This window comes from Grammomys surdaster, unplaced genomic scaffold, assembly GCF_004785775.1.
Source record: "Grammomys surdaster isolate TR1022 unplaced genomic scaffold, NIH_TR_1.0 125750, whole genome shotgun sequence".
In the NCBI taxonomy this organism is placed as follows: Eukaryota; Metazoa; Chordata; class Mammalia; order Rodentia; family Muridae; genus Grammomys; species Grammomys surdaster.
Window position 1 is genome coordinate 878,263 of NW_021620582.1, and position 25,350 is coordinate 903,612.

The 25,350-nt window shown below is 39.7% G+C and overlaps 1 protein-coding gene across 1 annotated transcript in view; it reads right to left on the reverse strand.

Moving 5' to 3' along the window:
* Supt16h (SPT16 homolog, facilitates chromatin remodeling subunit) overlaps window positions 1-25,350 on the reverse strand; it is a 36,748-nt gene that overhangs the window by 4,300 nt on the left and 7,098 nt on the right. The window contains exons 2-22 of the mRNA XM_028788477.1: window positions 19,284-19,376; window positions 18,353-18,523; window positions 17,495-17,647; window positions 16,984-17,130; window positions 16,456-16,607; window positions 15,525-15,697; window positions 15,068-15,158; window positions 13,820-13,893; window positions 13,583-13,695; window positions 12,613-12,678; window positions 12,405-12,500; window positions 12,070-12,185; window positions 11,821-11,974; window positions 10,478-10,605; window positions 9,097-9,232; window positions 8,876-9,002; window positions 8,582-8,700; window positions 7,579-7,704; window positions 7,174-7,286; window positions 6,505-6,580; window positions 5,858-6,027 (exon numbers count right to left, since the gene is read on the reverse strand). Coding sequence (XP_028644310.1) covers window positions 5,858-6,027; window positions 6,505-6,580; window positions 7,174-7,286; window positions 7,579-7,704; window positions 8,582-8,700; window positions 8,876-9,002; window positions 9,097-9,232; window positions 10,478-10,605; window positions 11,821-11,974; window positions 12,070-12,185; window positions 12,405-12,500; window positions 12,613-12,678; window positions 13,583-13,695; window positions 13,820-13,893; window positions 15,068-15,158; window positions 15,525-15,697; window positions 16,456-16,607; window positions 16,984-17,130; window positions 17,495-17,647; window positions 18,353-18,523; window positions 19,284-19,376 — 2,594 coding nt within the window. The remainder of the gene's footprint in view (window positions 1-5,857; window positions 6,028-6,504; window positions 6,581-7,173; window positions 7,287-7,578; window positions 7,705-8,581; window positions 8,701-8,875; window positions 9,003-9,096; window positions 9,233-10,477; window positions 10,606-11,820; window positions 11,975-12,069; window positions 12,186-12,404; window positions 12,501-12,612; window positions 12,679-13,582; window positions 13,696-13,819; window positions 13,894-15,067; window positions 15,159-15,524; window positions 15,698-16,455; window positions 16,608-16,983; window positions 17,131-17,494; window positions 17,648-18,352; window positions 18,524-19,283; window positions 19,377-25,350) is intronic.

The following is a 25,350-nucleotide window of genomic DNA, read 5'->3' on the forward strand; positions in this document are numbered from 1 at the left end:
ACTTATAACCAGTTCTGAGATACTCTTTATTCATTTGTCTGTAATGAAGAAACAAGGGCAGATTCCACTGGCCTTGCCCAACATTTCCCACCATTTTTCTACCCCGCTTATTTGATAAAGACTCTACCTGAAGAAGGCATGTCTTTCTAAGTATGTAAAATGTCTTTACTTTATAAGGCTCTTAAATGACTTAACTAACTTGTGTTGTGGGTTAAGTTAGAGTGGATGACTGAGAAGAGAAAGGAAGGAAGGGACTAGAGAAATGGCTTAGCAGCTATGAGCTCTTGCAGGGGACCTAGGCTCAGTTCCCATTACCCACATGGTGGCTCACAAACACCTGCAGCTCTGGTTCCAATGGGATCTCATTCTCTTTTAAACTCCACGGACACCAGACACACATGTGATGCATTTATATTCACCCAAGGCAAAACATTTATACTCATGAAATACAGCTAAAAATCAAATCAAAACAAAACAAACAAAAACCACCCAGAAAAAGTGACTAGAGGATAAACTAAGTCATTAGCAATAACATTCTGCCTGAGACTTACTGCAGAACCTGCTTTAAGTAATGTTACCTACACTAAAATTTCTACTTTCTAAATTTTAATAATTAACCTGGGTCATCTTCAAGTTCATAACTAATAATTTCTAAAACTCCTACTTAACTAAAATTTCTCATCCAGACAGTAAGAAATTCTGTGAGGAATAGTTTTATAAATTAATTTATATAGATTTAGTAATTAGCTTGGGTCTTCTGCAAGAGCTCATAAGATCATCCTTTTCTTAGAAATAAGATAAGTAAGGACTTCAGTCCTTTCCATATTGAAAGAACTACAGAGCCAAAGGGAAGAACAGGTTTTTAGACAACTGATCAAAACAGGATTGAATGTTGTCTAGTTCTTTGGAAGATGAAAACAAAGGTAAGAGCCTCAGCTCTTACCCAGGGCCCTCAAGGCAGAATACAGGAAATCCAGAAACATATTAGATTGCTTTCATACTCTATCCATCATGGTCTTTCCACTCCAACATTTCTTTTCTGTTGCCCTTTGCTGGTCAGGTTTTAGAAAAATGAATTTCAGCCCCAAAAGCTGGGCATGGCACATGTTATCTGAGTATATGACTTTACCCTCCCTGGCCTCCACAGCCCCTCCCATGCCCTTTTCTAAATATACTGACCTCTTCTTTTTCTGTCAACATAATATTAGTCACCATGTCACTCAGACATTGTTTTCATCTTCCCATTTATACCCAAAGTAACTAATGTATCACAATATCCAGTACTTTAAGTAACCATTTACTACCTAAAGTAGTACAAGTGATATAAAAATAAAGTGATAAAAAAAATAAAAAAAGCCGGGCGGTGGTGGCGCACGCCTTTAATCCCAGCACTTGGGAGGCAGAGGCAGGTGGATTTCTGAGTTGGAGGCCAGCCTGGTCTACAGAGTGAGTTCCAGGACAGCCAGGGCTACACAGAGAAACCCTGTCTCGAAAAAACCAATAAATAAATAAGTAAATAAAAAAAATAAAAATAAAAAAAAGCAGGGCAATAGTATTTCTTCTTAATCAACTTGTAATGATGGCCTGCCTGTAGGGAGAGGATTAGACAACATTTTAGAAAAAGAATTCAGGAAGCAAAGATCACACAAATTCCAAGAAAATAACATTGCTGAAAGAAGTAAGAGAATATAAACCATGAAAGAATTCCAGAGGGAGAACCACTGAAGAAACCCAAACTGAAGTCAGATACCAGAAGGAAACCTTCAGACTGAAGAGAAAAATAAACACACCCTTGAAGCCAGCTAACCAAACACTCTAGGATAATATTAAGAGAAGACTAGGAAAACACTAAGCATTACAAAAACAGTGGTGCATGTTTCTAATCTCATCACTTGAAAGGCAGAGGCAGGCAGATCTCAGGCCCATCTAGTCTACAGAGAGTTCCAGAACAGACGGGGCTACTCAGTGATAACTTTTCTCAAAACAAAACAAAACCCCAAAAATAAATAAATAAGAAAACAAATAAATACCCAAATAAATGAAAATAACTTCTACCTTAGAGTGTAACTTCATGGAGAAGGCCCTGGTGCTGCTGGACACTCTGATACAACTTACTTGAATGAAGCCTCAACTGGCCACATTCTGATACTACACCAAGGCTGAGCTGGTTTCCCTCAACCTCTGTTGAACTCCCTATAGCTATTTAAAGAGTGAAAAAAATAAGTCACAGTGCTAAAACTGGTAGCTTCAAATAGCTCACAGTTACGGATGTTATACTAAGTGGTCTGGTAGCTACTGAGGTATGAATGTGGTTTTGTATTAGAGAGACTATAGGCAAACATGGCACCATGAGCTATGTTTGAAGACCAATTAACAATCTTTAACATCTGATTTTCTCTGAGTTCTTGGATCATGTGTAATGAGACTGCTAGCTGAATAAAATAAGAGCTGTGAAAAAAAGAATCCAACAACAACAAACCATCTAAAACCCAAACCCAGTCAGTCAAAATAAATACACCTCGCCATAAAAGATAGATGCTAGGTCAGGGTGGGAAGACGAAAAAGGTTTCCAAGCAAACGGACAAGCAGGTGTTACTGCTGTAATACCTGACAAGACAGACTTAAAACCAAAACAAGTAAAAAGAGATAAAGACGGTTACTACATACTGACTGAGGGAGGACATGACAATTATAAACACAGGCATACTAAACCCAGGTGTGCCCAATTCCATAAAGTATATCATTAGATATAAAGTCACTGATCTAACCCAAACCCAGTGTTCGTGGATGACTTGAAAACCTCACTTGTATCAACAGATAGGTCATATCCCGCCCCCTCTCTAACACGCACGCACGCCCATATCCCAACTAAAATAAAACAATGTTGAGGCAGCTATACAATACTGTAAACCTGCTTGCTTTCTCAGGTTGAATATAAAATATAAAAGGCTTAACTTTTCCTTTTGGATGCTGGACTTTTAAAACCTTAGGCATGCTTTCTTTAAAGCACCTTCCCTTTCCATCTACCATTATCGAACACGCCAGCTCTCTCTCTCCCTCCCCCTCTCTCCCTCTCCCTCCCTCCTCCCCTCCCTCCCTCCCTCCCTCCCTCCCCCTCTCTCTTCTATCTCCTTGCTCCCAGCAACTGCCAAGAATTAATTATAGCTTGCCTGCCCTGTCTGCCCCATGCCCCTAACTCTTCCTTACCTCAAACTCTAACAAAATAGTCCTTGATCTTAAAGAATAAGTGGAGAAGCATTAAGATGCATTCTGACACCAACTCCCAGCCTTTAAATGGACCTGCATGGTGTGTATGTCCACACCCACAAGTATATTCATGTGTATACACAGAAACCAGAAAGCTCAAACAAACAACTTAATGATACATATACCTTGAAAAAGATAGTAAGAAGCAACCCCAAGATTAGTAGAAAAAAAAAATTGAAGAAGTCATTTTCATACCAAAAAGATTTAGAAATTATTAGAACGATCTTAAAAACCCAGATTCTGGCAGGTGGTGGTGATGCTCACCTTTAATCCTAGCACTGGGGAAGCAGAGGCAGGTGGTGAATCTGAGTTCGAGGTCAGCCAGTCCTACAGAGACTCTGTCTTAAAACAAAAAACACATAACAAAATAAAACAAGTCTAAACCCAAACCAACAACCTGACCTCCACCTCTAAACCTTAGAATAATAAATCCAAGGGTATAAAAGACCTCTATAATGAAAGATCTCCCATGCTAATGTATTGGAAAAACCAACACTGCGTAAATGGTATTTTATCAAAAGCAATCTATAGATTCAACTCAACCCCAGTCAAAATCCCAATGCATTTTGGACAAAAATGTAAAACAAACAAACAAACCCCACAAAAACCTCATAAAATTCATTTGGAAGCACATGACCTTAGATACCCAAAACAATTCTGAGCAAAAAAAGTAAAGCTGTATCCGTCTTATTTGATTTTGAGTTGTATTACAGGCACGGTAACAAAAATAGCATGGTACTTACACAAAACACACCACAGATCAATGAAACAGAATAGAAGATTCAGACACAGAGCAATAAACATGATTGTTGACAAAGATGGCAAAACTATACAAGTTAGCTTCTTTAGTTAACAAAGAGGTATTACAAAAATAGAACATTCAGGGTTGGAGAGAAGAAGCCTCAGTGGTTAAAGAACACATACTGCTATTCTTCCAGAGTCTGAGTTCAATTCCTAGCTCCAGGGATTTGGAATCTCTGAGCCTCTGTGGGTGCTTGCATTCATGTGCACATACCTCTCTATACATATTACACACATGTAATTAAAATAATAAAAATAAATCTAAAAATCTATTCACTTGTAAAAGAATGAAACTAGATCCTTATCTCACTATCAACATATATTTCCCCACCCCACACAAACAAACAGGCAGACACACAGGACTTCATAAAATTAAAAAGCTATACAAGTTAGTTGACTGAAGAGAGCCTAGGAGGAAAATCTTTGCCAGTTAAGTGACAGGATTAGTATCTAGAGTAAAGACAACGAAGTGGCTGGAAGTTGTTCTTCTAAAGGACATAGGTTTAATTCCCAGCACCCACATGGGTTCTTGTAACCATCTGTAAGTACAGTTCCAAGGGATAAGATGACATCTTCTGGCCTCCGTGGGCACCACACAAGCAGTGCATAGGCAAAATACCCATACATAAAGATAAATAAAATAAAAATGAGAAAAATGCAAGACCTCAAAACCTAACAAGAAATCAAACAAATCAACAATAATAAACAGGAGGTTGGGGATGTGGCTCAGTCGGCAGAATGCGTAGACACGCAGAGCCCCAGGTTTTATCTCCAACACTGCAAACACTATGCAAGGGCGCACACCAGCAATCCCAGTACTCAGGAGGTAGAGGCAGGATTAGAAATTCAAGGTTATCTTTGCTCATAATTGAGTTGAAGCCAGCCTTGGCTTCATGAGACTCAACAGAATCTCTGACTCTGTAGGTAAGAGCACTTGCCATCAGGCCTGAGGACCTGAGTTTGATCCTTTGAATCCACATGTAGAAGGAAAGAGCTGATTCTAAATGTTAGTTCCAGCAAGACGCTGCATGCCGTGTCCCCACAAATAAATACATTTGAGAACATTTCAGGCTGAAGGAATGGCTTGGAAGTTTTAAGTGCTTATTGCTCTTGTAGCAGACCTGGGTTCAGTTCCCAACATTTATCCTTTTCCTGTCTTCCATGGGTTCTTGGTTCTTGCACACATGATATACATACAAACACAGGCACACAGATTCACAAAAGAGGAAAAATAAACTGTTAATGAAAATATGAAAAAGTGTTCAGTTTCATTGGTCATCAGAGAAATGACTATCAAAACTATAATGATTATTTCATCTTACTCTAGTCAGAATATAAGCCACCAAGTCAGTGTTTACTGCAGCACTCTTCATAGTAGCTAAGCTATGGAACCAACCCAGGTGTACAGGAACAGACAAGCACTAAGTGAGATCCGTAAATGTACATGCAAATGGAGGTAACACGAAAGACAAGTACAGTGTGCTTTCTCACATTTCTGCTTCCTAAATTTATATAGTCACATAAAGTTATACAGGTACAAATTATATCAAAGCAGAAGTCAACTGTTTAGGGAGAATGAAGGAGATTAAAGTGAGGAGAGGGGGTTATACATGCATTGTATACTTGAAAAAAATTAGGGATAAGATCCTCATGTCACCTGGGCTAGACCCAAATTTGTGTCTTCTATCTCATGTCATCTGAGTAGTGGTGACTACAGGCACAAACCGTGGTATAACACACATAGACATTTTATAGTTCAAGGTAAAGGAGGCGCTGGCAGGTTACTTACTTCAGCCATTCCTTAATGGGGTCTAGAGAGGCAACAGGAATGGCATTGATCATCGTGACTTTCTTGCTGTAATCCTTGTAGACAATCACCATATCAAAGTTCTTCAGGTGAAATTGGACCCTCTCAAAATGGATCAGTTCCACTTCATCCAGCGTCACCACAAAAGGTGGCTGTCAAAACAGGAGCTGCATCAGGACTGTAAGCACCTCCCTCCAAGCACTTCTCAACTGTTTTCAGAATCTAAATGACCACACAAAGGAAAACTGTTTTCTGTTCTTTCTTTTTTTTTTTTTTTAAAAAAAGATTAATTCAGTGTTACATACAAAGAACTTTTAGTGTTTCTCTCAAGAATAAACTCAGGGAATCCTCAAAGAAACTATTTTTAAACACTACAGAGGCTTTAGAAAGACCATTTGTTTGATGAATTTTAAATCTAAGCCAAGCATCAAACAATTAGGATCAAAAGAACTTTCCTTCCCCTTTCTAACAACTGTATTACTAAGAGTAAGCAAGAAGGGTAGGGTGTGGGTGTCACTCAGTAGTGGAGCATGTGCTCAGCAGACTCAGGTCAGTATCTGAATAGTGAGGTAAGAAGAAAATCGCAAAGGACCAGAAAATTAAAATAAACAGGAGGCAAGACTACTCACCCACTCTGTAGCATTTACCAGTGCACTACTAGTGGGCTGAAGGAGGCATGTACTCCTATAGGGAGCCCCATTAAACCTAAAAGAGAAGAGGAAGACAAACACATGAGCCACATGACCACATAAACCTACTTGTTGACACAATACATAAGCATCTTCCCTCTGCCAAACATCTCAAGGAAGTTGCTTATAAAAACCCTTGAGAGTCTTAAAATATATGCATCCATTTAAAAACATTGTATGTTTGTGTCTGCATGTGAGTATGTATACACAGGTGTGGGTGCCCTTCGAGGCCAGAGGTCCCACGGCCACCTGGAGGTGTCTCCTTAGCCTACAAGCATTTTTTTGGAGAGAGGGTTTCTCTGTGCCTTGGCTGTCCTGAACTAATCTTGTAAAGCACACTAGCCTCAAACTCAGAGATCTGCCTGCCTCTACATCCTGAGTGCTGGGATTAATGGCGTGAGCCTGGCTAGAGAATCCTTAAGATTTTGAGTGATTATCTCAAAGGTTATCAGTCTAGGAAAGAAGAAAAAAAAATCACACACACACACAAAACCCCACAAAAAAAACCCAACTCAGAGTATATGTGGTATTATATTACAAAAGAAACAATAACCCATTCCCTAAAGCTAGGAGCTTTTGGAAGGTGAGAGGTGGAAAAAGTGTTATTACCCCAGATCCCTAAATGGTACTTCAAACTCTAGCTCCTCCTTTGTTAGAGCCTCTACTTTTTCAATGAAATTTTTAAAGGCTGTTTTCAGTTTGTGTCTCATTTCTCGTTCCATCTGTGGAGGAAAACAGTATTATTTATAGCCATCATGTAACTTAATAGTATTGCCCCTCAAAAAGGTCAAAACTCTTTTGTACTTTTACTTCTCCTTATTGATACTTGATCTTATTGAAGGTTTACACCATAAACCATGGAGGTGACTCTCTAATCTATGCCTAATCGATAAGTCAATACACTGGGTCACCAGAGCAGATACTAAAGTTATTTGGTATTTAGGAGCATAAATCTTGAACCCACACTTAACTCTACCCCACTACTCTGAAAATATGATTCTGAATTTCTCAGACCTGCTCAGCGTATAGATCATCTCGGTCATGCATGTGTTGATGTTTCCCCAAATCTGTAGTGATCTCTCCAACTTCTGTGTAGAACTGTACATCTGTGTGTCGCTTCTTCCCAAACATGATAGCATTCTAATGATAAACCAGAGAGAATAGGAAAATTAGAAGATTTAGGCAACTCAGTCTACAAGGACAAGATACTTAAAGAACCAAAGTACATAAAATATACTCGCACACATTGCACTACAGTACTGCTACTGACTGAAGAAGTAGGATGTACCTTTGCTTTATAGTGACAAACCTTTGATGGCGTAACCAACTCCCTGACTAGAATTGAGGCTCACATCACAGAAGGGACCTCACACGTGCTACTGAAAACCTAGTCAAGAATGGGGAGGTCACAGGCCCTCGTAGGTAAACGAGACCTGTTGTTTTGCTAAATGGATGTGATACACCCATCAAATCACCTTCTAAATAATCACATTAATTCCCACACATCAGTCTTGATGTCATCTCTGGTCAGAGAAGCTTCTTTTTGTAGTGGGCAGTAGTAAGTGCAGACATTTATAATTGGTCAAAGTTCTAAGACTAAGTGATTATTGTACGCTCAGGCATAAGCAGAACATCCTATCACTCCTTCCATAGCTTAGAACACTGTAGAGAAAAAGGAAGAAACAATGGAAGAGTTTTCTGGGAATGATATGACTACTGTACTCCTGACCTCAAGGCAACTATGTATACGTGTCAACATCCCATCACAGAAAGAGGATTTTGGTTGCCAAGGAAGATAGAGACATTTCCTTTAGTGGTGTAGCCACTTAACAGGTACCCTGATTCCTGCAAATAACTTCAACCATACTCCTGTATGTAACTGTAATCAAAGTCACTAGGCTACTGTACTTTATAAACATGTTTTTAAAAACTTCTTTAATAATTATATTTAATAAGTGAGAAAAATTCAGTTTTGCCAAGAGCTCTTAATCACATTAGCTCAGGTAGAAGCATGTACCTTGAGGTGAAAGTGCAAAACAATAATCATCTCGCCATCACAGGGCTGGAACAGGGCATGCTTGATATTATTATACAGAATATCAACCTTGTCTCCTCGAACAGATGTGAAGCGGAAACCTGTGGCAAACAACAGGGTCACCAAGTGTTAAGTAGTGTCATCTTAGGTCAAATGCAGTGCACCTGTCTCTTCTGTTTTCTGGCCACCTTGTCATCTGATTCCTCCCAGCACTTCTCTAGCATGCTGCACTCTTTGAAGCTATAGAACAGCACGTGAGAGGTCAACCATACGTACCATTGACATGAGCCTCCAGTGAGCCTTGCATTCTCTTTTGGGCAATGTTTGGACGAATGTACAGATCTTTCAGTTTTGGATTACTCCGGTTTAGGTTGATCACCAGGGAGTCTTGTTTTACAATGCCCTAAAGGTCACAAGACAGGATGTGCATGTGGATGTAACCTCCACACGAACTTCCAAACACCGTACAACGGTGCTCAGGCTGTGTTCAGACTCACCTCTTTTTCTTTCTCTTCAGCTTCTCTGGTCTTGTAACGTTTTTGTACTTCTTTTATAATTCGGAAAGCATTCTGAAGATTTAAGGCGGGTACAGTCTGTTCTCCAGGTGCTTTCATATTTGAAGCTCGGTATGTACTGTAGAAGAATATTTGAATGGATGTTTATCAGGCTAGGTAACCTGAACCCATTATTAAAGTTTTTAAGTGGCTTAATTTCTCTATCCTGTGTATGTGCCATGTGTTTGTGTAGAGGCCAGAAGTCAACATTGAATGTTTCTTTCTTTTTTTTTTTTTTTTAATATCTCTTGTCTTGTTTTGGGAGAAGCTCTCTCTCACATCTATCTAGATAGGCTGGTTAGCAAATTCCAGGGGTCCCCCTTGTCTTCACCTCTCTAATGCTGGGACTATAAATGCAATCTACTGCACCTATATTTATGTATTTTAATGTGGGTCTTTGAGACCTGAACTCAAGCTTGCATGATAAGCACTTTTCCAATTTTCTCTAAGGCTATCCTTTAAAAGATATCTTATGCAGTCCAAACTGGCTTTGATCTTGCTATGTTCAAAGGCTGGCCTTGAACTCCTGATCCTCCTGCTTTGCCCTCTAAATGCTACCATCCCCAGATGGCTTAATGTGTTTTTAAAAGAAAAACTACCACTAAATATGGGAATGGTAGAAAATCAGAAATTTTTTTTTCTTTAAGGTGGAAAATATCAATAGCTAATTCCCTGAAGTAGGGAAATCACACTTTTATTTTTTCAAATTTGATAGAGTATCTCCAAATATTCCATACCACTCCATGATGGAAGAAAATCCAATGCAGCACACATTTTCTTTCTTCTTCCTTTTTTACGTTTCTATTTTGAGATAGTTCTTACTATAGTTCAAGGAATTAACTTTGTAGCCCAGGATGGTCTTGAATTTGTAAATTTTTTGCCTCAGTTTCTCTCTCTCTCTCTCTTTTTTTTCCGAGACAGGGTTTCTCTGTGTAGCCCTGGCTGTCCTGGAACTCAGAAATCTGTCTGCCTCTGCCTCCCAAGTGCTGGGATTAAAGGCGTGTGCCACCACTGCCCGGCTGCCTCAGTCACTTAAATGTGGACATCAAGCTGTGCTCTGTGTTGTCACAGTTGGCCCACACATATTTTTTACCTGAGGATTCTACTGTAAAATGTGTACTGTGAATGTAAAATAGCCATATGTACAATTTAAATTAGGATCCATACTTAAAACATTCAAAGTCAGCAATGTAATCCTAAACAAATGCCACCAAGGAAGGCTTTGCAGGAGTTTCTTGGGAAAGAATGCAGCGGGGAATGGACACATGAGGAGGCCACTGCTCCACTAGTACAGATTGGAGACACTTGTTTCCTAAGGACTCACATTTCCTTGACAAAAGTGGCTTCAGGGTTAGGAAAGATGTTGCCCTCATTCCTGCCCAGAGCACTGCCTGGACAATAGAAGTTGATTCGCAAGTAAGTATAGTCTCCTTCGACAGACATACTTATGTTCTGTTCAAAGAAAGAGAGAACAGTTAGCTTTGTTACTAGATTATAAAGATGCTAAAATTAACTTAGCAGTGAAGAGAATGAGGGACTAAGAATGAAGCTCAGTGGCAAAGCATTTATCTAGAGTGTACAAGGTCCTGGTTCAATTCTTAGCTACAGAAGAAAAAGGCCAGAGTTTGCTGTTCTTTGAGTTGAACCTGTGAAACTGAACCAAAATCGAGATAAAAATATTCAGCAGTGTTTTTCACAAAACCAAGAAACAGTTTCTCAAAAAGAAAGAAAGAAAGAGGGGCTGGAGAGATGGCTCAGTGGTTAAGAGCACTGACTGCACTTCCAGAGGTCCTGAGTTCAAATCCCAGCAACCACATGGTGGCTCACAACCATCTGTAATGAGATCTGATGCCCTCTTCTGGTGTGTCTGAAGACAGCTACAGTGTATTCATATATAATAAATAAATAAATCTTTAAAAAAAAAAAAAAAAAAAAAAAAAAAAAAAAAAAAAAAGAAAGAAAGAAAGAAAGTTATATATAATTTAGGGTTAAATAATAGTTACAAATTCAAAGAAAGACACACATGATAGGGGATGGAGAGATGGCTCAGATGGGAAAGTGCTTGCTGCACAAACACAAGGACCCAAGTTTGGAGCCCTAACACCCACATAAAATCCAAGAGTGATGTGCATGTCCATAATCCTAGGGCTAAAGGTGGGCAGACACAGGGAATTCCAGAGCTTGGTGGCCAGACACTCTAGCCAATCACTGAGCTCAAGGCTCAGTAAAAGAGCCAGTCTCAAAAAATAAAATAAGGGTAGACAGGGAGAGGGAGAGGGAGAGGGAGAGGGAGAGGGAGAGGGAGAGGGAGAGAGCGAGAGAGCGAGAGAGCGAGAGAGCGAGAGAGCGCGCGCTATCTATGAACTTAAGACACCAGACACTGACATATGGCACATGCATCTTACACCCCCCCATGGACACACACAGATACTTAAACATATATGGCACAAGAAAACAACAACAACAACCCCAAATAACCAAATAATTGGTAAATAAATTCCTTTTCTGGACTAATTTGGCTTCGTACAAAGTGAAAACTGGAAGGGAAAGAAAGCAAGAGTGTGAGATAAAGGAGAAAGCAGAAAATCAGCACACTGATGTAGAGGGTGAAAGAGCAGAGATAATTAGGCAGACACACTGGAACCTTAGATACTTGAATACAGGTACCTTGATTGTGGCAATATGGAAGGGTGTGGCAATGCCAAACACAGGCATTATCACAGTCTCATATTTCTTATCAATATAGATCTTCATCTCTCGAATATGTGGTTCCTTAGGCATCAGAGATGGGTTTTTATAGGACACATTAGATTTTCGAGCTCTGTAGTGGGGTTAAAAACAAAACAAAAAGACAACTGAGAAACCTCTACAGCCACATTCTCTCTAGACTATCGCCTGCTCAGTGTGGATCCCTACTTCTGAATCTGCTGTTCCCCCTTCTGCTCTGTCAGCCTCCTCTTCGCTTCCTCGTTGAGCTGTGCTGCCAGTTCCTTCTGATGTGCTCTTCGCTTCTCTTCTGCAGTCATCTCATTCTAGCAAAGTGAAAATCAAGTCACTACAACATGTGGAGCACATGATAGGACACCAGAGTTTTTGCCCGTCTCCTAATGCCCCCATGGTTGGCCTGAACCTTGCATATGTGGTCCCAGTCAAACTTAAACTGGTGATCCTCATGCCTTAGCCTGATGCATGTTGGGATTTTACAGATGTACGTCAGCATATCTAGTTACATGATAAATGTGTTAACTTACCCGTGTTCTTTCAGTAAGTAATGCTGCCCTAGAGCCTCTTCCCAAAAGGTCTTCTGCCTCATCTTTCTCTTCCTCCTCCTCTTCATCATCCTCATTCTATGGGAATAAGGTATAATGAAAAAAATACTCTTACTTTTTAAAAGAGCTATATTGTTTATCTCCTTCACAGTACTGAGATTCCTATAACAATCACTTATCATTTTCTCACCTTCAGGAAAATCCCCACATTTTTTACTTTCTTTTTCACAGAAGTAAGAACAGTGGCTGGACCATCCTAGAAGAAAAGGAGAATTTAGATTTCCAATTTAAAGTGAACTCTTGCTTTTAATTTAGCATATAGCTGGGCAATATAAAAAACTTTCTGGATTATAAAATCTTTTAAGAAGAACAAGTAGTTTTTACTTTCCTAGTTCCTCGAGGAACTATAATCTGAGCAATAGTTTATTTGAAATCCAGCTTTACCTAGCTCTGGCACCTGTGTGTTTTAGAAGTCTTTATTTGTATATAGGAATAATAAACTGCTTTCTTTATAGAGATACTGTAAAGTTCTAAAGATCTGACAATACACATAGGTGTTTACCTTTTAGTATGAACATGGAACAATTTATCATTACTCAAAATCAATTCTAGGGTTGGAGAGGTGGCTCAGGGGCTTAGAGTGCACATTCCTATTACATAGACAAGACCTGTGCTCAGTTCCTAGCACACACACCCTGGGCCACGTAAAACTCCTTGCAACTCCAGCTCTAGGGATCAAAGGTCTCTGGCCTCCATGGGTACTCCCACACATACACATACTTGAAAAAAAGAATCAGTTCTGGGGTTGAGATAGCTAGCATGGGAAGAGTGTACTTGTTAGTAAGGAACCCACAAAAGAGCTGGGTATAGTCATGCAGATCTGTAACCCCAGCTCTGAGTGAGACAAGAGGATTCTGGGAATTGTTGTTACTAAGCCTAGCCACTATAACTTCAGTTCTAGATTCAAGGAGAAACACTGCTCCAAGGGAATACATGGGAGCGATAAGGACATCCAATGCCCCTTCATTCCTAACTGTTCTATCAAGTCTAGGTCATGGACTTCCCACTCAGCAACTATTAACAAAGACCGGAAGTATCAGAGTTCACAACAGACTTCACAGATTAGTTTATGAACACCAAAAGCTTAAGAAGTAGCCCACCTCATCTACAAGCACCGTGTCACCAAGGAACAGGGCATAGGTTTTCTCTTCTGGTTTTTTCCCTTCTTTGTTAGTCAGGTCTGAAAATCCTAGGTTGATGCTGAAAACCATCCCTAAAATAATAAAATGGGGATCAGTCAGGGTACAGAGGAGTAAAATTTAACATAAGAAGAATGACAGGGAGCCAGTCCAAAAAAAAAAAAAATTATTTTCTTATTGCATGCATATCAAAATTACCTTTTTTAAGCTTGTACTGATTTTTACTATTGATTACTAGAGAGCCTTCACGGAATTCAATTCCCATCCCAAATCTAAAAACAAAGAAAGATAAAATATAAACATAAATATAAACATCAGTAGCACAGCCCAGATGTGATTTCAACTTTCAGATAAAGCAGGCTGCCATGTGGAAATCATCTGCCCTTGATGCTCTATTAGCAAAGAAGACATGAAAAACAGATGGGGTATCATGGCTCATGCCTGAAATGCTTGCATTCAGGAAGCTGAGGCAGGAACATCAATGAACATAGGTCCAAGATTAGCCTGGGCTATAGACTGAGGCCCTGTCTAACAACAAAACAAAGCAGAAAGAAAATACAGCGTGTGCACGTTCACACACCCACACCAATTTTAGGTCTCTAAAAGTTATATAATCTTATTTTAAAGAATAATTTCCAGGACTAGTGAGATGGTTCATTGGGTAAGGGCACATCTACAGAAGGCGGCAAAAAACTGCTTCATGATTTGCTCTCTGACCTGCACGTGCACAACACTGCACAACCATATTTTCAAAACATTTTTTAAAAAGAAAGTTTCCCAGCTTGGCAGTGGTAGCACAAACCTTTAATCCCAGCACTTGGGAGGCAGAGGAAAGCTGGTATCTGAGTTGGAGCCCAGCCTGGTCTACAGAGCAAGTTCCAGGACAGCCAAAGCTACACAGAGAAACTTTGTCTTGAAAACAAACAAACAAGTTCCCCAATGAAACATTTTTTTGACAAACACTGTTTTATATTCAAAATAAATACAATAGGACATTCTACAGTCATTAATTGTAAACAAGCTAATTTGATCCTAGAGTACTGTCTGGATTCCTATAATGGTCTAGAAAAACCTATCCTATTAACTTAGAAGAAGCAACTAAATCTTTCTCTAGTAACACTATTTGCTTATTGGCACAAACTAACTTGTTATTAGAAAATACTGGTGAGAAAACAAATAAAACTATGTGGTTAGGTGATTGTGAAAGTACATGCCTTAACCTCTGTATCTGGCGAAGTTTTGTGACTCAGGATGGCAGGAGAGTCTGAAACTTCAAGGTCAGTGCAGGCTACGTAGGGAGTTGTAGGCCAGTCTGAGTTATTGCTGGAAACCCCATTTCAAAACACAAAAATCAAACACTCCCAAATACTGCCTAAATCAGTCTAAGAACATAGGCTGCTAGACATGAAAACTGAGTCAAGAAACACAATACACACTGTAACACACCCTAGGTTCTTTGTAATTTTGTTCAGCAGTTCTGGTTTCTGCTTCTTAACCACATCCATGACAGAATTATACACATCACATATCTTCACACCTAATAAGATAGAATGGAGACAGTAAGTATTTTTCAGAGGAAAACAGTAACAAAATGACGTCATGCAATCAAATTGGTTTCACCTTCTAAGTCCCTTAAAAAGTTGTGTTTCTCAGAAGAAGGAGTATCTCCTATGACACATTAGGAATCTGAAGTTTTTCAAAAGAAAGCATATAATCATGTGTTTCTTTTGTGGTACTGAAGACTGAAGTCAGTCTCTTTTGGCAGTAGGGATGGAATCCAGGCTTTCCATAGGATAGCACCAAGCTCTATCCCCAATCTCTGAAAGTCATTACTCAGAATCACTCACTGGTCCAGGGTACCATGAAACACTAGGACTTCCAAGCCTTTTCTGAGGAATCTTACCATGTCTTAACTCCTTTAGCAACTCCTCTTGAAGTTGAAGTAAAAAGTTGTAATTTTCTTGAACTTCCTGAGTGGGGTCAACCATCAGAGTGCGAACAAGGTTGGAGCAGTAAGATTTAAAGCGAATGCCCATGGCACAAGTAATGGCCCCAAAGTGCATATGATTTTTATCACTAGAGACCAAAGAAAGAACACATTCTGTCACTAAATTCAGCAAAGTATCATTGGCACACAACATCCACAATCATGGAGAGATGAGTACTGCATTATAAAAACAGAAGAATAGAGTGGTGCTCTGCTGCGGAGGGCCTCAACCGGTCCCCTTTTATAGTGTGTCCTAAAATTAAGAAAGAAACTACCTGATGTAAATCTAATCTTTTAATTTTTTCAGTTTACTTTGCATTTTCTAGCATGCCCCGCCCCCACCAGTGTCTCCTTATGTAGCTTTGGTTGGTCTTAACTCAGAGAACCACTTGCCCCTGCCTCTCGAGTACTAAAAAAACATTTGCCACACCTGACTTTTTTTTTAGCATTTCAAAACATTTTAGTTACATATATGTGGCAATGAGGTGAGGAGGAGGGAGGCCTCTGACCACTGGAGCTGTCCAGGTGTTCGTGAGCCATCTAATGAGGGTGATGATGGTATTTCAACTCTGGTCCTCATGACAGAACAGCAACATGTGCTCTTTAGCACCGGGCTATCTCTTCAGCCCCCCTTTTCTAGCATATTTAATAATTTGGAAAAAATATTTACTATCAAATGCTAATGTAAGAAGGAAATACACATATACACAAAGACTATATGTAAAGCAGGTTAATAATTCTATCTTTTAACCTTTTGAAAAAGTAAAACAAACCAACCAACCAACCAACCAACCAACCAACCAACCAACCAACCCAGGTCATTATATTATGTAGTTTCCACACTTACCTCACCACACTGAATTTGAGATTATAGTTGCCCCCACTCTGAATGATAGGAGGGTAACACATTTCCACAGTAGAAGGGTCTGCCCCGGCTAGGTATTTTTTCTCTTCAATGGCCTTTTCCACAGACTCAGCCAATTTGCTATGCCGAACTTTCTAGAGTACGTAGGAATACAGTAACACTCACTGGAGGGCAGTACACAGAAGTCCATGACATTTAATGTGTCATCTGAAGTCACAGCACATGCTGATATAATCTTTGGTGTATATACAACAGTATGTACATAGTATATCAATATACAAAGGAAATGTGGAGCTTACATTGAATTCATAGCGTTCCATGTTTTGAAAACATGTTTCCATGTTTGAGTAAAATAACAGCCTTAATAAACCACAGTACTTACTTATTTTGAAGGAGATGGCAGTTACCAACTTCAAAAGTAATAAAAAGCAAAACAAAAAGTGAAGCAAGTCGAGTAGGACTCGGGACTGCTTCATCAATACACTAAAAAGAGCCTCCCTCTCTCATTACCTCATCTGCATCCACTATTTCCATGACTCTTTCCTTGAAGAACTTGTTGAAGACCTCAGAGGTGATGCTGGCTGCTTTCTTCATCAGGTTGAGCTCACCATCTTCTTTCACAGCAATGGTGTACGCCACAACAGCGCTGATGTCTACCTGCAGCCAAGTGATGGATCTCTAAGACACACAGAGCTGCTACACACACCAGGAGGATCCCCAGTAATGCTAACTACTCAGCATTATAATGCTGAAGGGAGATAGGCAGGAAGGCAGGGAAAAGATGACCCCAAAATATATTTTGAACAAGAGGTTCCCCTCAGCTGATATGAGCTAATACGAGCTGTTTAATGTGGCTGATGTACTTATTTTCTGACTGAACGGTAACTGGAATATTATTTAGCAAAAAGACATGAAATGTGGATGAGCATGGATTTCCCCAAATGAAAATCCTCTGCTATGAGTGAAGCCCACTCCACCTCCTGTCTCCCTTTCAGTGTGCTGCTTCCAGTAGAACTCTTACTTTGTCAAAGCCCTCCTTGTTGAGACAGTCACTCCAGCTCTTCATGAATTCTCCAGGGAACTTGTCTTTGCTGAACACTCCAATTTTCTTGCCGTTCTTGCTTTCCTTAATGGCTTCAATCATTTTGTCAAAGCTGCTCTTATTACTTTCATTCTATCATTGCCACAGAAAAGGAGATGCTCAAGAATTAGACTTCTATTTTCTATCTAACAATAAGTAGAGAGTAAGAATCTAAACCATGGAGGATGAGTTCCCTGAGCCTTTCTCTACCTATTTCTTCATCGAAGATTATCACATACTGAATGCTGACAGACATTTTCTTTGGGTATTCTGACAAGACAAGGGTATTCTCTTGTTTTAGGAAGAGACAGAAAACTCAAATACTCAAAATTCTGAGAAAAAAGCATATCCAAGTTTTCTTAAGGATTTCTAGGTTATGAGCTCTAATTAGTTATTGCAATGGAAATAAATAACATCCTGAGAAAATGGTCAGTAAATTAGTAGTGCTCACCAGAGCCCAGAGCTCATACTCCATTGCCACCAGGCTCATAGCTCCAGAGCTTTTTTAACTACCCAACTGAAGACACAGCTCTGTAATTAGAGCTGCAACTTTTCTTTTCTCCCCTGCTTTAACACAGGCTTTCTATGTTGCCCTGGCTGACTTGGAATCCACTATGTAGGCCAGGCTGGCCTTGAACTCAAGAGATCTGAGTGCCTTTGTCTCCTAAGTGCTGGGATCAAAGGCATGTTTCCCCATGTCTGCCCATCCTTTCTCACGAATTTTAAAAGCTCCAAGGCACTTGTGCTCAACACTTAACATCATATCTCACATTTGTAACAACATTTGTTGGTCCCAACCTTTTCTCTGACAAGCAGTGTGATGGCAGGGGCTCCATTAGCATTCTCATTGCCTTTAGTATTGGCAATCTGTTTCAGAAACTCCACTTTCTTTTTGCTGGCCATGAAGATGATTTTGTCATCACAGAAGACCATGATTGTATCAGTTAGTTCATAACCAAAGAGCCATGTCTATGAAAAAACAACAGTAACTGAAGTATTACAAATAATCGTATTTTAGGATAAAATATCTAGGTTAACTTTAAGATTTGGGAGGAGTAACTTTGATGTGGATACAAATAAACCAACCTAATAATAGGGGCTAAATGGTGTGCACATGTGTGACATGAATCCAGCTGCTTTTATATGCTTAAAATATTTAATAAATAAACATTAAAACTGGACATTTTGTGTTTCATTTACTTTTCCTTGGCAATGAAGGAAGTCCAGGGAGAGTTTATGCTTGGATATACTGTGTCACAAGCCATTTTAAAACAGGAAGGTCACTAGTCTTTATTTGTCTTTATTTCTGCTTAGAGTATACAAAGAATGATCAAAGTCTTAGCAGCTACTTCATATCATAAGCAAAATAGAGTATCAGGGAATTGAAAAGGCCTGTTCCTGAAAATTGCATAAAAAAAAAATACTTCTTTCAATCCACCAATTGGTTCTTAGGTATTTTTGTTATACTCAATTAAATATATTTTCTCTATTCATTCCTTTCTTCCTTAGGTTCTATTCAGGGGTAAATCCAATGGAAATTATGTGATGATGCAGACACTATATCTACTCACCTGTAAGTCAGTACCACTGAGAGTCTCAGACACAGGGGACGGGACTGAGTAACTGACTAAACCGGAGAGAAAGTTCACAGACTCTCAAATACCAAGCACTTCCTTTTACTACTGACCTATGCACTAGACCCAAGAACTGAAAGCTGTAAGCCACTTACCTGTAAGGCAGTTGACTTGGCATACACAATTTCTTCATCAACACCCACCGATACAACAATGGCATCAATAGTGGCATACTCATCTTCTCCTTTCTGAAAAGAGAGAGTAATTTAATTACTCCCCTCTCACTCTGTGTATGTGTTCATGGAGGCCAGAAGAGGGTATGGAGTATCTCTTATTACTCTCTACCTCATTGCTTTGAAGTAGGGTCTCTCACTGAACCAGAAATCTGCTATTTGACTAGACTGGCCAGGCAGTGAGTGGCTCTTGCGACCCACCTGTCTCTGAGCCCTAAAGCTGAAGTTAAATGCTCTATGATGACCTCTTATGGGAAAGGTGGGGATCTGAACTCATATCCTCACATGTGCAGAAAAAGTTTATCTTTCCAGCACCTTACTATTTTTTTAAACATACTACTAACAGAAATACAGATTTCAGTATCTGCCAAGGGTATAATTTTTCCTAACAATAATATGATATGAATGCCTGCTTAGTAACAACACAGCTATTAGTCACCTTTAAAAAAAAAAAACCTCAGCTTTGAGATGCACATAGTAAAAGCAAGCCACCCATTTTCAGTATTGTGCCATCTTAAAATATTCAGATGAATGTGCAACCATTACCATCGAACTACAGAACGTTTTCATCAACTCCGAAAGAAACCTTTTACTCATTAGTAATAATCTCATCTTCGTTTTGCTCCTTCTTCAACTACTGGAAATCAGTAATCTGTTTCCAATGATTTGCCTGTTCTGGACATATTAGTATGCAGCATTTGTGTGTGGTTCCTTTCACTTAACAGACTTTCATTGGGCATATGTGGAGGCCAGATGTCAAGATGTCTTCCTCAGCTGCTCTCAAAGATCCTAATCTGGAACTTTGTGGTCCAGGCTGGGTCTTAAACTTTGACAGAGAGGTCCTTCTACTTCTCTGCCTCTCAAGTGTGCAACCTTATTCTTTAAGCCATGGCCCTTCTCTTAACCTGGAGTTCACTGATTTAGCGAGGCTAGCTGACAATGAGCTCCAGGGGTATCTATCTAAACTCCCCATTTCCAGCACTGGGATATAGATACAGACTGAAGCATTGGCTTTTACCCAGATGCCAAGATCTGAACTTAGATTCTCACGTATGCACAGAAAGCACAGAAATAACAAAGCCATCTCTCTAGTCTCTTGACACTTCATTTTTACTGCCAAATTGTATATTCAACATATGGATATACTTCCTTTTACTTAACCAGTCAGTAGTTGCTCCAACATTTGAATTATTCCTGCTTTAAAATTTATTTATTTTGGCCGGGCGGTGGTGGCGCACGCCTTTAATCCCAGCACTTGGGAGGCAGAGGCAGGTGGATTTCTGAGTTCGAGTCCAGCCTGGTCTACAGAGTGAGTTCCAGGACAGCCAGAGCTACACAGAGAAACCCTGTCTCGAAAAACCAAAAAAAAAAAAAAAAAAAAAAAAAAAAAATTTATTTATTTAGTGTGTGTGTGTGTGTGTATGAAAGACAAGTGGGGGCTGGAGTGTGCATGGGATACATGTGGGATAGTACTCAGATCTCCAGGCTTGTGCAGCAGTGCCTCTACCTGCTAAGCCATCTTGCACATTGTTTCCACTTTGAGCTATTACGAATGATACTATCATGACCTTTGTGTACAAGGTTTTGTTTCCATAGTTATCGTGGGTAAATGTTTAGGAGAGGAACTGCTTGGTCATATGGTAACTCTACTTCTACTGAGGAACCATAACTACGTTATTTTATGTTCTTTACTAGACTGTATAAAGATTCGCTCCTTCTAGAACAATGGCCCTGGGGATGGAACTCAGGTCATCAGACGTGTCTGTGAGCACTATTAACCACTGAGGCTCCTCTCTGGTCCATATTATCTTTTTGTTAAGTATAAATTAGTATCTTACTGTTTGATTTTCTCTGGTAGCTAATGATGTGTATCTTGTAACAGTACCTTTTTTTTTTTTTGGAAGAAAGGCCTACTTAGATAGTTATATAATTTATAATTTATTACTGAATTACAAGGGTTTTAATATTTTTGCTTGCATGCATTTATATGTGCAATGCGTATGCGAGGCACCTACAAGTTGCCACTGATCTCCACAAATACACCATGGCACAAACACACTACCCTTTCCCCACATAAAAATAAAGAGTTTTATTGTTTAGTTTTGTTTCTTACTTTTAGATACGATGTACTCAAATGTTTTTAAAGATATATTTCATGATTACGTGTGTATGACTGAACAAATGTATGTATAAGAACCAGGTGTGACGAGGTGCCCATGGAAGGCAGGAAAGGGTGTCATATCTGTTGGAACTGGAGTTATAGGCTGTTGTGAGCTGCTTAGTGTAACGAACTGAAGCCAGGTCTTCTGCAAGAACAACCAGCTCTCTTAACCATACAGACATCTTTCCAGCCACTTACTCTGAAATAATTTTTATGTATGATATTCAGGAAAATCTAACTCTTTTTTTTTTTTTTTAGAATTATTTATTCTATGTACATGAGTAAACCATTGCTGTCTTCAGACACACCAGGAGAGGGCATCAGATCCCATTACAGATGGTTGTGAGCTACCATATGGTTGCTGGGAATTGAACTCAGGACCTTTGGAAGAAAAGTCAGTGCTCTTAACCACTGAGCCATCTCTCCAGCCCCTTAACTCTTTGTATATGTACATTCATTCAGTTCCTCACTGATTTGTGTTGACTCCCTTGTCCAGCACACTGTACTGTAGCATTGTAGTTTGACAGAGAGGTGTAGGCTCTTCTGACGACTAACCATTCTTGGAAAGTCCCACACTAACAAATGAATCGCTATCATGGGTTCCTTATTGAGCTTTCAACCTCCTCCTATTTTTTTTTTTTTTAAACACATCTTTCTTTCTTTCTTTTTTGCCAAGACAGGGTTTCTCTGTGTAGCCCTGGCTGTCCTGGAACTCACTCTGTAGACCAGGCTAGCCTCGAACTCAGAAATCTGCCTGCCTCTGCCTCCCAAGTGCTGGGATTAAAGGCGTGTGCCACCACCGCCCGGCTTAACACATTCTAAAATTTAAAAAGGTATTCTGGTTGACATCTCACCATGTTACCATGTTGTAGGGCACCAGACCACATTTCTTCCGTGTCTTGGTACCTATTATCCAACTTTGTCCGTATCCCACTGCCTTTCTGAACCAAAAGTTACCAACTATCCATTATTCAGGTGGGCCTTTAAAGCTTCTACATGACAGAACATGTGTGTGTGTTCTGTGCATGACATATTTCACTTACTATAATGTTAAGTCAAGCGATTCTATAGCAGAATTTAATTCTTCTTTTTAAATGTTTATATTCCTTGGAGCTGGTTACAGGTAGTAGTAAGCTGCCTGTGTTAGAAACCAAACTTAAATTCTCTAAAACATCAGCTAGACACCTTAACCACTGAGCCATCTCCCTAGCTCCTCTATTTTCTCTTTAAAGACACGCTCATGCTGTATAGCTCAGGCTAGACATGATCTTCTGCCTCTATCTAGCAACTGAGTGCTACAAGTGTGTGTTACCATACCTAGCTTATTCTCTGTGCTTGAGTAATATTCCTTGTGTTTATGTACCATATTTTTCTTATGCATTTATCCCTTCACAGACAAGTAGATTGACTGTATATCTTTATTACTGTCAACAATACCACAACAAACATAAACACAGGTATTTCCTTGATATGCAGCTTTAATTTGCTTTAGACATATCCTTACAGGAAAGATAGCAGTATCATCTGGCAGATCTTTAAACCTTTGAAGAATCTTGATATCATTCTCCATAGTGAACACATCAATTCACATTCCTAACAACAGTATCTGAGTCTTCCTTTTCCTCCCCATTGTTGCTGGAATGTTGCATTTTTAATAGCATCCTAACTGGAACAGGGTTTTAATGAATAATTTTCCTGATGACTAATAAAACGTTAAAATCTAATAAAACCACACATACTAATTTTAAAATATAAATGGGGAGCAAATTTAGTAAAAAAACTTGCCACACAATCATAAGGGTCTGAGTTTGAATCTAAGGGATCTATATCAAAGGCTAGGTGTATTCCTCAGGCCTAGTTTAATATGTTCCAGGCTAAATGAGAAAGCCTGTCCTAAAAAACAGAGTAGACAACACCTAAGGAATAACATACAAGAGTAACCTCATACATATGTATAACATATACGCTCTTAAAACTTCTACAGAGCCGGGTGGTGGTGGCGCACGCCTTTAATCCCAGCACTTGGGAGACAGAGGCAGGTGGATTTCTGAGTTCGAGAGTTTGAGGCTAGGCTGGTCTACAGAGTGAGTTCCAGGACAGCCAGGGCTACACAGAGAAACCCTGTCTCGAAAAACCAAAAAAAAAAAAAAAAAGTATGTGTTTGAGCTGGACCCTAACTCTTGCTATTTGTTGGCACTTATATTACTTATTTTGACAAATGACATACTTTCCTGCTTATGCTGATGCTCAGTATCATTTAAAAATAATGAATTCGAGAGGTTCCTAGGTAAATGGATGGAACTAGAAATTATCATCCTGAGTGAGGTAAGCCAATCACAAAAGAAGACACATGGTATTCACTCACTGATTATTGGATATTAGCCTAGAACCTTGAAATGCCCAAGATGCAACTCACAGGCCACATGAAGCCCATAAAGAAGGAAGACCAAGTGAGGGTGATTCGGTCCTTCTTAGAAGGAGCAACAAAATACTCAAGGGAGCAAATATGGAGACAAAGTGAGGGACAGAAACTGAAGGAGGGGCCGTCTCAAGACCACCCCACCTGAGTATCTATCCCATGTGCAATCACCAAAGGTAGATGCTGATGTGGAAGACAGGAAGTGCATGCTGATAAGAGCCTGATATGGATATCTCCTCAGAGGCCTTCAAGAGTCAGACATATTCAGAGGCAGATGCTCACAACTAGCCATTGAACTGATCATGGGGTTCTCAATAGAGGAGTTAGAGTGAAGACTGAAGGAGCTGAAAGGGTTTGTGGCACCATGAGGAGAGCAACAATACCAACCAACCACAGCTCCCAGGGTCTAAACCACCAGCCTGGGAGCACTTAGGGGGGGGATCCAGGGCTTCAGCTGAATATGTAAAAGTGGAGGGCCCTGCTGGGCATAGGTGGAAGAAGAGAACCTTGACCTCATGAAGGCTGGATGCCCCAGGGGGTGGGAATTTTGAGGGTGGGGAGGTGGGAGTGGGGGGGTGTAGATAGAGGTTACATCCACAGAGAAGAAGGAGGAGGGGCGAGGGGATTGGGGGTTCCGAGGGGGTGGTGGGGGATGGGGTAAGGGGACAACATAGGAAATGTAAATAAATCATCCAATAAAAAAAAAAAAAAAAATTTAAAAGACTTTACCGGTTTTCCCCCCAAGAAGAACAGTAGTAAATGACTAAGAAAGCAGAGCTAGCTATACTTGTACTAAATGACTAACAAGCTCTGTCATTGGGAAGAGATGCTAAGAGGTTCCATAAAAATCCCAGGAGACAGAAGTACCACAGAAGGGGAATGGGGTCTGTAGATAAGAGCAGAGCTCTCAGGGTCAGATACATCTCTAATTTTCACAAGTCCCGATCTAATCATTTTGCAAAATAACTTAATTTTCTTTAGAAACCACATGTTGAAGCATTAAATGTGCTTGGAAATGCTCAACTCAAACACTAGATCTAGAGGAAGAGATGTTCTAAATTATCAGGAAGTGAAAATTCTGCATAATTCCAGATAACAACACTTTTAAACAAGTAACAAGATGAGTCAAGATAAGAAATGCTCAAGTTTGAACATTTTTACTGAATACAGAAAAACAAAAACCTTAAATACTGACATCTGGTGGATTTCTATGGAATAATCCTAGGCCATCTACGCTTTCCAGATGAGAAGTCCCTTTCATGCAGTATTCAGTCCCTTATGCATTATTTTAAATGTGAAGACTCTAAGTAATTTTCTTTTTTGAAACAAAATCTTAGTACGTAGCCTATGTGGCTCCTGACCCTCCAGCCTCAGCTTCCCAAGTGTCGGATTACAGGGACACACAAACA